Genomic DNA, 12,864 nt, shown 5'->3' on the forward strand with positions numbered 1-12,864 from the left:
TGAAACAACAGTGGAACTTTTTTTTTTTTTTTTTGTAGTTTCTGCTTTTTCTCCAGGCAGTGATACTGTGTTTGGCACAAGGACAGGGGTTTAGCACATCAGACTGTATAGCTAACCAGTTTTTTCCGTGCTCCTTGTTATTTATCCCACTTGCAGTACAAGATAGTAATGCATGTTTGTCAGAGTTTTTGTATCGACTGCGTGGGCACTAGTAGATGTTCAGAAGTATTGTTTGTATTAAAAACAGCCTTGTTTGATATAGTAGACAAAAACACAACCGTACTTGCTTGTGTGTTGGTGTGATTGTTTGACCCAGTCTTCATGGCGAGTTCTTTTTAATAAGAACTGACAACGGTTGAATAGTTTAGCGCCCTTTGGCAGGCCTGTCTTCCTTGTATTTTTTTTCTTGCTCCCTAATTCTGGCCCGACATCAAGGCTTTAGTCCTCACCCCTATGTTTGATGTCAGACTTACTGTGATCAAAAAGTATTTTAAAGAAAGGAAAAGTATTTCTAGTTACTGCTTTAGAGCCTGTATGCCTGGAAACAAAATGGCTATTTTCCTTATGTCTGTGCATGCGTGTTGGTTTATGTGGAGTGCTGAAGTATCAACCCCTTCCCTCAACCAGCTGAGGGAACGTCAGCATCCCTTGTGCACTGTTCAGTCAGTCAGGAGCTCTTAAAATCCGAGCTTTTACTGAGTGGAAGCCATCATTTTATGGTGAAATTTCTTCATTACCAACCCTGAAATGTATCTTTTATGATATCACTCTATTCATAACATGAAAGTGGAATTTGAAGGCTGCTCACACTTGCAAGAAGTTATGATTGACTACTCATATAGACAAACCGAAAAATATTTTACTGAGTAATTTGTGAACTGACCTAATTATGCAGATCTTTTTTCACAAGTGTGAAAAATATTTAATATTCTTGTATACTTTTTTTGCCAGGGATATTCACTTGACTACCGTGGTATGGCTCCAATGTGGAATGATAATAATAGCTCATAGTAGGTATTATCTAAAGAAAAGTAGGTGTGGAAATCCTTTTTTTTTTTTTTTGTTTCTTTCATAAACTCCACCCCACATAGTTTCTTTCCATTCCCCATTTTGATGGTGTGGTCCAAAGAGAGATGATCGTTTCTGCCTCCCTGGAGAACAAACCAAATGCAGTAGACTAAGAATATTTCATTGTTAGCTTCTTATATCAGTTTTTTTTTTTTTTTATATCGCTGTTGAGAATTTTAGAAAAAAGTACTCATTCTTAACAGTTAAATCTATACTGTAAAGATTCAGCAGTCTTTTAATCAGTTAAATTTCCAACATACCCCACTTCTATATTAGGTGTGCTTTTCTGCTATATGCAGATAATAGTCACCTAAATTAAGAAGTATATTTGGGCAATTAACTTTGAAATAGCTTGCATGGATAAGCCTTAGCTTGAATGTCTGCTGATTTTTTTGTTTTTTTTTTTTTTTTTTTTCCTTTTAGAATGGCTGCTGATTGTTGATGTAGCTTGATATGTTGAAGGATTCCTGTAAGAGCCCCTGATTTTGTGCTTTGGTTGGATCCCAGACAGCTAAAGATAATACAGAACACACATGTCAGCACTCCTAGAGATTAGGTGCACAATAGATTTTTGTATGGTAAAGTAGCCCTCTGTAAGCCCAGCATGCTGAGTCTGAAAGATGGCCCCTCATCAGTGTCTGCCAGTGGAGGGACAGAGCTTTTCCAGTGTCTTTTACTGGTGGCCTTACCACTGGATTCTTCCTGCAAGAGCATTGCTAAAACAGACCCATCAATCTAAGCCTATCCGGCTGCAGATTTACCACAACAGGGCACATAATACCTTGTTGAATATTTCAAAGTGCTACTCACATTATCACCCCAGGCAAAAGCTCTCTTTAGTAATGGTAAAATGAGGAGTGGTGCAGGAGTCCATCCCAGTATAGTGCATGACATAATAAATAAGCACCTCCTGAAAACATTACTGTAGCCTCTACAGTTATAAAAACATGTCACGACTAGAGTGACAAACAAAATTTTGGACTTGTAAATAGCTCAGTAATCTTTAAGTTCACTATTTAATATTTCTTGGACAACAGCTAGTAAATATTTGCATTTCTATTAGTTTATATGTTGGTTATTTTATGGTTAATTGATGATTGAATTTGTGCAACCTCCAAAAGTAGTTTTAACACAATTTCCCAATGTGATGACTTGAAATTGAATGTTTGGCCCAACCAACCATCTTACACTCCAAGATCCCCTTTTACTAAAATGTGAAATACAGAGGATCAGCAAACCCTCAAATTAAATGAACTGGAACCATCAAATGTGTCAGCTTGATAAATGGCGTAAACACTTAGTTCTTTCTCAAATAGATTAATCTGATTAGTTTTCTGTCAAACATAGACTCAGGTTTTCTTCTTTTTGGTTTAGGTGTTCTGGTGTCATCCCAAAGTGGTATTTGGCCAGAAGGTGAAAGCATCTCCCCAATGTCAGGGTATGTCACACATGTCCCCAGACTACAATTGAAAACTCAAATGATCTGTAGGGTTTGTCTGCCTCGCCTGTTTCCATAAAGGTCTACCAGGAAGCAGAAGATTCACTTCTTAAATGTCAAGGCATTTAAAAGACTGCAACAAAGTAAAATTACCTCTGAAAAGGGGAGTTGTTGACATTGGAAATGAACAAATACCATACAAGCACATGACATTTAAAATGTCATTTTATAGATTCTCAGATTTGCATTTTGTTGTGGGCAGGTGTGGGCTGTGTGATATGGTGAAGCTTATGCTGTATATTTTAATTCTCTGATATAGAGACCACATCAAAGCTCACAAATCTGTATCTTAAGGTAGTGGTGCCCAGATTCATAAAACTTAAATGAATAAGACACTGCTCTTGAAGTTTTCTTTCTGTAGCACAAACCTTATTTAGGAGATGCACCCAGGAAGCAGTCAATATCATAGAATAACCAGCATTTTTCTTCTTTAAGGTCTAAAGTATTAGACGGTGTCTATGGCTTTTATGCTCTCGCTTACAAATCCATCCAACCTGTTAAAGAGCTTGTTCGTGTCTCAGGAAGAACTATTTTTCTGGCATCTGAAGTGCACTCTTCCCTGCATGCATCAGTAATCCAGAACAATGCCAGACCCAGTTATATGTGGATGGACATTCATTCCCAGGTGCTCACAATTCGTTTAAGATTTCCCATTGAAATAAACTGAGAAATGCTGAAAAAAAACATTACTTACATGCCTGAAGAAGAGACATGCCTTTCGTGGCTCCTGGGATAAGGGAAAACGCATAGATATGTCATACCATGGATAAGAAAAATTTGCAGACACATATGTGGGACATGATGAACATAATGGCATCCAAGCTGGTCTGTGGCACTCTTAAGGATATAAATTTTCAGAAAATGTCTCAAATAAAACTATACCTCTGCAGAACTGCAAAGTCATACACAGTCTCCATGAATCATTACAGAGTACAACTAAGGGAGGATTTATTTTACCAACTTGTGGGATGTGATTTATGTGTTCAATTAAATCGCCTTTGATTGATTATCTCTATTGTGCCATCTAACAGAAGCCCTACATTCCCTTCAGTATGGTGTGACATTGTAGTCACAGATATTTGCTGTTTTGCCAGTCTGTAAGAGTCCCAGGAATTTCTGGTAATCTCTGCCAATAAATTAAAAAAGTTTGGATAGCCAGTACAATGCGTACTCTGTTGATATAAATCATTTCTCTGAAAGGCCAACTAGTATTGATTGGCTGGGCTAACATCTACTTAAGTAACCAACCTCTGTAAGTAATGGAAGTCTGGGAAAGCATGGAAATGATCTCAGATTTGACCTATTCCAGTTACTTTTGTTTTGCAAGGTTTGTTCTGAGTTTTCCTTTGTTTGATATGAATGTAAATGAGTTTGTTTGAGCGTGGACAGGCTGTTCACTCTGTCCAACAATTCCTGCCAGCCCTGAGACTTGATCCTGTGACCTTTTGGGTTACAAGCCCGACTCCCTAGCCATTAAGCCATGACTGCCCCCTAACAAATCTGTTCTCCTGTTACTCTATGTATTTTGGCTTGATTTCCAAATGTGACAATGTGAATTTGATCTTAAGGTGCATCTCAGATCAAGCTAATCCTAGACCACCCGCTGAAATAGGTTGCTCACACTGCAATATACAAGGTTTTTCCCTTAGGAAAGTATTGATTTTGCAACCTGCAGGCCAGAACTAGCGAAGGTCGAAATAAGTGGTAACTATCATGCTGGTTTGGATGTTATTTAAGTCAGCTCAGCTGCTTGAAAATGTACTGTTAGCATTTGGAAATTTCTATCATGAGCGTTTAATAAAACTAAATTGTCACTTTGGGCAAAAATTGTGGTCAGGTAATGTGCAATACTCTCACATGAGGTATTACAGAGCCACTTGCTTTAGGAATATATGGCAGACCAAAAGTATGAATGGTTGATAACAAATGCTAAAATAAATGTGAGTAAATGTTTCCATATGTTATTAAAGAATACTCAGTGGAAGTTGGATGATACTGAAATTAAATAAAAATATCAGGGAGTTTTAGTACCAAAAGGCCTTGAATCTTTTCATATTATTACCATAAGTTATTGGTAATCTGGCTTGTTTCATTGAACAGGCATTTGCTCAGTGTCTTTAACTAGAAATTCATAAACTTTGCTGGTGCAACTATCACTAACAGCACTCAAATTTGAATGGATAGCAGCACGTTGTTCCATGACCCCTGTCTGTCCACTCTGAAGCAGAGAGCACTGAGTAGGCAGTGCCAATGCAAATCAGCCATCAGGAAGTACACAGCCAAACCTCTGCTTTATCCATCTACTTTTTCATTATACTTCACAGATGCAAGAGTTTGCTTTGTACTTTTTAATTTAATTTTAATACTAATTAATTTTTTTTTTGAGTGTCACAGCACAGAGGAATTCAGTCTTTCAGTTTCAATATTGTATTTTTGTTTTCTTGATCAGCTTGAGTGAGTGTGAGTCTGTGAGGTTGTCTGTCTTTGTGTGTCTCTATGTGGCCCTGTGATGGACTGGTGACCTGTCCAGGGTGTACCCCTTCCTTTCACCCGAGAGAGAGCTGGGATAGGCTCCAGCAGATCCCCGTGACCCTGGCTTTCAGGAAAAAGCGGGTATAGAAGATGGATGGATGGATGGATGATCAGCTTGTTTAATGTACTGAAAAACATTTTAAATAAAGCTTGAAGTCACAGAAAAGGTTGAAGCCAGATGTACGGCTTGAAGCTTGTCAATCATAGTGAAAACAAAGTCGTTTCGTAAGAATATAAATGGATTATCTTAACCCTCTAAAACAGAAATATTATTGTGATTTTGAGAAAATGGCAAAGATCACTTCAGATTGCTTAGATTGTTGTGTTCTAAGTTCATCTTGTGAAAGTCTAATTTAATATAAACAAACTTTTTGCAGCTGGATAACTTTTTAAGTGGATAAAGATATAACCAAGCTCCTTGCCAATATAAGACCACAACTAAACATACGTATACAAAAGTGAAATGGATAGCTGATCATGTTAATAATCATTATTCCTTTCACAGTCATTCATGCACATGAAATGTTCATAAATATGTTAGAGCAAGGCATGTCTATAACAGTGAATATAGAAGCCATCATTCCTTTATCTTCCAGTTCATCACAGCAAATCTAAAAAATGAAGAAGCAGTCTGCTATAGTAGATTTATACAATTCATAGCTAGGTGATTGATTATTTTTGTGGGGTAGTTTATCTCTTGCTGTAATCAGCCTCAATAGTGAACTTAGTCAGTCACCTCTGACGGCTTACATTGTGAAAGCCAGCACACTGCCAATAGGTGGGCATTTGTTATACTAATTTTCCTTTTCAATTTTTGTCATACGGATGATATATTTCTGTCAAACCGTTCTCTCAGAATGCTTCATGACATATTTAAACCTAATCATTTTATAACCATCTAATATACTGTGGTGGCAAGATGTTTGATGTTTGGCACAATGTGTGTATGTGGGGGTGGGGGGTGGGGGGTTAAACCTGCACCATTAGTTAAACTTTTTTTTTTTTTTTTTCTGAACTGTTAAATGAAGTCAGAAAATGAACACCCCAGGCTATGATCACACTCCTTTTGCTCATCGTTGACAATTAGCTTAAAATCTTTTGTCACACGATCTGCTACGCAAAGAATGAGTTTTTGTTTTGGTGTTTCTGCAAATATACACAGTATTATGCCATAATTCCTTTCTGGGAAGCATTGCTGTTCTGGTGGCTGTTTTTGCATTGTAACTGTATGCAGAAAGGCATTAGGATGGTAAATGTATTCGCCTAACAATGTGGAACAGGATGAAGCACGTCTGTCTTGCGCAAACTCTGATTCTATTGAAGGGATTTACATCCGATCAGAATAATTTATGCCCTGTTCTGTCACAGCATATTACTGGTAGTGACATGTTGGAAACAGCTGATGAGCCTGCAGTTGAGCCTCTCTGCTCCCCATTAGTTGACGTATTGTTGTGAGGTAATGATTTTCAAGGGTTAATGAGCACTGTGAGTTGATGATGTTCACGGAAAGTTAGCCTTGTGTTTTTACTGCTGCACAATGCAAACATGGATTATTTGGCCTGCAGTCAGCTTCCCCATGTCCTCTTTGTGTAAACATATCTCACAAAATATAGTGCAGCTCTGGGAGTATGCATATGGCATGTGGCATAAATCTGAGTGGGTTTGAGTGTTGCATACACTCAGTAGTGACTGAGCTTCCTGTCTTTACACAGAGGCAAGTCCTGCACTGTGGATACACGTGCTCAGATAGGCCTCAGGTTATTGCAACATTTCTCAGGGTGAGGTTGAAGGTGTAAGGTCTGGAAAGGGTGCAGCTTCTGAATGATATCTTTTCCATTTTCATTTTGGTAATATGGTGGAGAGGATGCTGCTCTGCTGTTGTCTTTATTCCGTTTAGCCTCATACGTCTCACCTTGTTTAATCCTGTATCCACAGACGTGCAGGTATGTGTCTGGTTAAAGGAAGGTGCATAACTCTGTAGTGTATTCAGGGTAATTATTGAAAGAATGATTGTGTGTGTATATGTAAGACCGATTCCGCTTTGTAGAGGAGACATTCCTTGGCTGCTGGGTGTGTCAATATAAGAAAAGCATTTTTAGCTGGTGAGAGCAGCAGAAACTAAACATCTAGGGATCTAATAATAGCTTTGTGTTTTCCTTCTGGCAACTCAGTCATGTAGGATACTTTTTGTTTTTTGTTTTTTTTTTCTTTCCCCATATGTGGCACCTACTAAGGAGTCACAGTATGAAACTTAGAGAAGTATAAGAAGGATAAGATTAATTGGTGTTGCACAGTTTGCCTTGGACCATTTTTGCCCACATTCTGAAATCAGCTCAGAGCAATTACTTTGGCAGAGTCTCAGTCAGCACTTCCTAACCACATGTTTAGCCTCAGTGTGTGCAGTAGGGGATTTCAGAAATTGTTTCCAAATTCAGTAACGTGCTATAAAACATAATGCTGCTGTGGTGAATGTTTTTAAACAATGCATAAATATTTTTATGCCTCTTTGTCTATTTATTGAGGCATAAATGTCTTTCTGTTCAGCCTGGTCAATTCTGATAAATTATACTAGATGCCAAATGTTAGTTTCATTCAGAGATGTTAGTGTTTGAAGGAAGCATGTCACTGTAATGTCTCCCTGTTAAGCTTTAACATACTATGTACCACTGCTAACATATTCTAGATTTTTCTAGAATTATTAGATTATTCTACAGGGGTTTAGTACCATGTCAGTTTTTGTCAGAAATACACCAGATGATTTCACTGATCAGTCGCACATCTTCAGATTGAAGTAGAGTGACCTCTTTTAAATAGCCATAATGCATCCGGCTTTGATATATAGTACTGTGCAAACATTTTAGTCACTTGTGAAAAAAGCTGTTATGTGAGGATGCTTTCAAAACTAATGCTATGAATAGTTAATGGTGATCTTGAGATCAGGGCTGTGTGGGGGGGCATGCCATTTGTTGCAGGACTCCTTGTTATTTTTGTAGCTGAAGATAGTTCGTTACGACTCTCACTGGATGTTTGGTATCATTATCATTCTGTAAAATTAATTTAGGAGTGATCAGATACCTCCTTAATGGTAATTATGGTATTTTGGGATGGATATGAAAATAAGTATATATTTATATATCTTTGGTGACTTTTGTTTTTTCAGACATCCTGTGGGTGGTGGATATCCTGGAGTCTCAGATGTTTAATGGTGGGTTAGTCTTTATGCTATATGTTTTAAAGTATTTATTAGCTCACTGCACGCAATGTATCTTAAATGAGTTTTAAGAAGATATAATAATTAACCCTTAGGGCAGAGCCACACCAAGCCAACAGCAAAGAACTAGTGGTGATAAATGCCGACTGTTGTATGATTTTATCTGGACCAAAAAGTGGCACACGAACACACCACACAGAGTACAGCCGATGGCCAACTAGCACATACGTTCTGTGCCTGTGGAGAGGAAATACCAGCAGGTGGTGGTAGTCTGTCTTTGTCATTCAGAAAGGGAAAGTGGAAGACCTATACTGCAAATATACAAACTGTAAACAAAGTAAAATTTGCTGAGCATTTTCACACCACTCTTACTTGCAACAGATCGTTTATAGCTACTTCTAATCATGAATATATCTGATCGGAAGTTGCAAATTGCTTGAGGGTTGTTGCCCTTGGTGTTTTGGTTGTGGAAGAAAAGAAGAGGCAGAGATGAAAAATAAAGAGAAACTACTAAATAAGTGAAATCATAGTCACTTCACTAAGCTGCCAAACAGCCAATCAGAATGGTCTGTCTTGTTGAATGATCTGAAGATTGGAGATGCTGAATCGGCCAAAAAAAAGCAGCCAACAACACTCGCCACTGGCTCGACATCGCGAACAGCCAACCAACAGCTTGGTGTGTCATGGGCCTTAGCTATTAGCTAATAGGGCAGAGCAATAAGCTGCTATAGGTAAAAGAGATATGTAGCCTGTTGTAGGTTTACTTTAAGAAGGTCTCGGATCTGTTTGTGCCGTAGATGTCTTGACCCTCAGCAAGCTTGAGCCATCAGCACTTCAACCGCTGTTTCTTCCAGACTCTATGCAGTTGAAATTCATGTATAATTATTTTTCATCACCATTTGTCTGTTTGGAATGACAATGACCTAGTGTCACTCAGCCTCCTGAAGACAAATTTCCTCCCACTGACTGACAGACAAGGGTCTTACAGAAACTCTTCATGTCTCCAGGTAATTACAGTTTATCTCCTCTTCAAGTAAAAGTCAGGAATAAAGGATTACAACAGTCAGCACATTTTGAGTATGTGCTCTTAAGTGCTCTGTTTTGTCAGATTTCTTCAGTAATGTTAAATGTCATGTAAGCAAAAAGGGATTAAGAGAAAACTGTTTAGCAAAGCTTAGTGATGAGGTTTGATAGTATTTTATTGACTCTGACCTGGCTTATCAAATAATTTGGAATCCCTTATTGAATCTTCTTAAGTACTTTGTTTTGTAGGGAATGAAAACATCTTCATTTTAAAAAGTTGAAATTTCACTCAGCGCAGTCACAAATTGTTTTTTGTGGAGTAAAAGATATAACTTGATTTTAAAGACTGGCTTCTAATCATAGTAGGAACAGTTGGCCATTTAAATTGTGATTTATGGACCAATTACCAGGCACACGTGGCACTGACTAATAGAAACTATTGTAATTAACTATTAAATTTAGAGCATGGACATTCTGATGCGCACATATTTTATCACTACTCTGTGATATTCATTAACCCTGTCCTTGCTCTCTTTTCCCTTAGCTGCTTTTTGCTCCTCACTGGGGGTCTGTGGTGCTGCTGTAGAATCTGAAGTAAACACAGTGAAAATATTAATTCTATCATTTACTGAAAATTGTTTAATTAAATAGTCAATGCTTTTATGCACCGTGTACTTATCAGTATCTAAAGAGGAACTGGGTTTACTGCTACATGTCACAGTATGCGATGTGTGACAGAATACAGCGTAACATGACTGCACGACAAATACATCAGACAGGTTGTATCACATAGCAGTGCTGCAGCATGAAAGGAAAGATCATTACTCATAGTAAAATAATGGAATCAGAAGTCAGACTAAAACAGAAACTGAAATTAATGTGTCTAACTGTTTAACTACAGACTGAGTACTGTCAGGACAATGGTGCTCTTCCACCACAGAGTCTGAAGTCTCAACACACTGTCGATACAAGTGCTCTGATTGGAGAAAAAAAACAATCTAGACTTCCAAATGATCAAGTCACTAATTTGTTTAAATAGGCAGTCTTGGCTCATGGAAGAAATGTGCGTATTGACCACCTGCATGGGAACAGGAACTAAAATAATCATCGTGTTGCTGTGCATGTAAACATGTTCTCCAGTTTCCTGCTTGAATCTGATTTCTCCCAGTAACCTGGTTTCCTGTGTGGATGTAAACATAGCCTGTGTAACAACTGATAGTAGATTTACTGCTGCAGTGTTCCTTTGGGAAGGTGACACAAGGCACAGCTGCCTTTCAGATGGATCTCAGGACTTATGAATTCATGTCTGTAGATGAAATTCGTTCAAGAAGACAGAGTGACTCTCTCTCAACTCTCTTTAGCATAATTCCCTTTAAAACATACTCCATCATTCAGATTTTTCACCCAAACAAAGCCTTTCAGATCTGTAAAAGGTGTTGCACTGTTCCTTCCTTTTCCTTTTTCTCCCTCACACTATAAACTACATTTACTTTGGGAGACGGAGAGTTATGTAAAGAGCGGTTGTGTAAGAAGCTCCGAGGAGTGGCCGGAGTCTGAGGTCAGTAGATCAGACCACGTGATCTGAGGAGTCGGGGTGGGGTCAGACTAAGACTTTTCTTGGCAGACTTGGATTAACTTAAAAGAGGAGCTTTAGCTTTGCCTAGAAAGAATGTCTAATAAAGAGATACTTACTATTCGATGTTGAATAGTTAGACATATCTGTCACAGAGAGAGCTACTGTCTAGAATAATATTGGTTTTGTCACTGTCTGTGCTTAAATTCTTGTGCTATGCAAAGTATTTTGGTTTGTCCTTAGTGAGGAGAAATAACCATAATGATAATAATTAGACACTGGGATACCTCTTTATTTAGACCAGGTTGAGGTCATCTTTCTCTGTGGGAACTACACATTATAGTTCTTAGGCATTAATCTAATGACAGCCTTTAAAGCTGCACAGTTTGGGCTCACCTCCTTAGTTTCCCACCTACTTCTCAGCTGTGTGCTTGCTTCTCAAGCTAAGGGCTTGACATAAAGTCTTTAACCGAAAAGCAGTTCAGGAAGGTTATTTTTCCCCTCGGCATTTGGAGGAAAACACAGAGAAATGTTGAAGAGCCAGTCAGCTGTGTGCTTACAGGTTGGCAGCAGCATTGTTCTCTTCACTGCTGTTTCAAAGTCACTGAGAACTCCAAGCTAATCACGGAGAAGTTATTCTGGACCAGATATAATGGGGAATTTCAGAGGTAGGCCCAATACACATGGCTTTTTTTTTTTTTTTTTTTAACTTAATTGTGCCTTCAGTAGGTTTTGCTTTCCTTTTTTGTGTTTTTTTTTTTTCCTCTGGCTGTATTTCCTGCAGTCTGCAATTTTCTACAGGCATGTTTAAACTGGAGAAAGCTATTTATTTGGAGTGATTAAATACACTGAATTTGATTATAGCATGAGGAATTTTCTTTGATAGGCTGGAAAGTCATGCTTTGAAATGAGATTGTGTTGTTTCAAATGAATGTTTGAAATGGTGAAGAGTCAGAGAAAGGTCACGCATGATATGGCCAAATTATACTTAATCTGTGGTGAATTAAATGGCAATTACAATTACACTTTGGAGCTTCCAAGTCTGCACACCTCCTATTGTCCTTCTGTGTGAAGATCCTGAGACAGTTGAAGGGACTTTGTCCACCCCAGCCGGGTTGGCAACTTCTGTCAGTTTAAAAATTGTGTTGATGTGCCAATCTGTGTTGTTCTCCTCTGTGTTCGTGAGGGAGGAGGAGTTGTGTCAAATTCAAACATCTTTTCCCATTTCCCAATGCTGTCTTTTCTGGGAATAAAGTGCAATGTCCTTGATTCAAAAGCTGCAGGGAAGGTGGGAGGGAGTCAGAGCAGTGTGTTGCAATAGTATGAATGAGCAGGGAAGGAATTTGGAAGACTGACAGGGGGATACTTGGAATATCCTGTGTGGAGTAACAAACAAGGTGGTAGTATCTTATTTGTCATTTAACACCAGGGCTGGCACATGAGTCAGTTCAGCTCAGACACCTTGAAAATGCTCATGTCATCATAGCAGACTCCCAGAATACCTCAGGTTCACTCAGGGTAAGATTTCGTCCAAATGTCTAAGGAGACCTCCCACATACTCTGTACCCCCCCACACATGTTCTGTCATCAACCTCACCAGCTCACACAAACTGGCTGTCAGTTTGAGCTAAAGGATCCCTTACTTATACAAGTTAGTGAGTGCATTTGCATGACTGTATCCCTTTAAATGGCGTTGGCCTGCTCTGTATTCACTCACTTAAAGCAACTGTATATCAGGTCTTCCAGACATCCTAAAATGGCCATAATGGATTCAAAATATTCCAATAGTTACTTTAATGGAGAAAGTATGAAGTTATGCTTGCTGCAAAGCTATTTTGTAAATGACTGTGGTTATTCCGTGGTAGTTTTAGCAGCTAATATCCCACCTTGTATTTACATGTAAAGGCATTACTTTCTCATTACAACACACATTGTCACGAGTGCATTCTGTGTGGTTTA

The 12,864-nt window shown here is 38.5% G+C and overlaps 1 protein-coding gene across 11 annotated transcripts in view; it reads left to right on the top strand.

The window, feature by feature from the left end:
• The window catches only part of LOC113123037 (plakophilin-4), a 69,617-nt gene that overhangs the window by 1,580 nt on the left and 55,173 nt on the right, over positions 1–12,864 (top strand). For 2 of the 11 annotated variants that reach the window (XM_026294768.1, XM_026294769.1), the window contains exon 1: positions 11,436–11,573. The exons of 1 other annotated variant lie outside the window; for it this stretch is intronic. In XM_026294768.1, the coding sequence (XP_026150553.1) occupies positions 11,558–11,573 (16 nt within the window). In that variant the 5' untranslated portion in view covers positions 11,436–11,557. Of the gene's footprint in view, positions 1–2,442; positions 2,507–7,022; positions 7,042–8,258; positions 8,304–11,433; positions 11,574–12,864 lie in introns of those variants that run through there. 8 more of the 11 variants (XM_026294776.1, XM_026294777.1, XM_026294772.1 and 5 more) reach the window with 7 other exon arrangements.

The sequence above is a fragment of the Mastacembelus armatus genome, chromosome 21 (assembly GCF_900324485.2).
Source record: "Mastacembelus armatus chromosome 21, fMasArm1.2, whole genome shotgun sequence".
In the NCBI taxonomy this organism is placed as follows: Eukaryota; Metazoa; Chordata; class Actinopteri; order Synbranchiformes; family Mastacembelidae; genus Mastacembelus; species Mastacembelus armatus.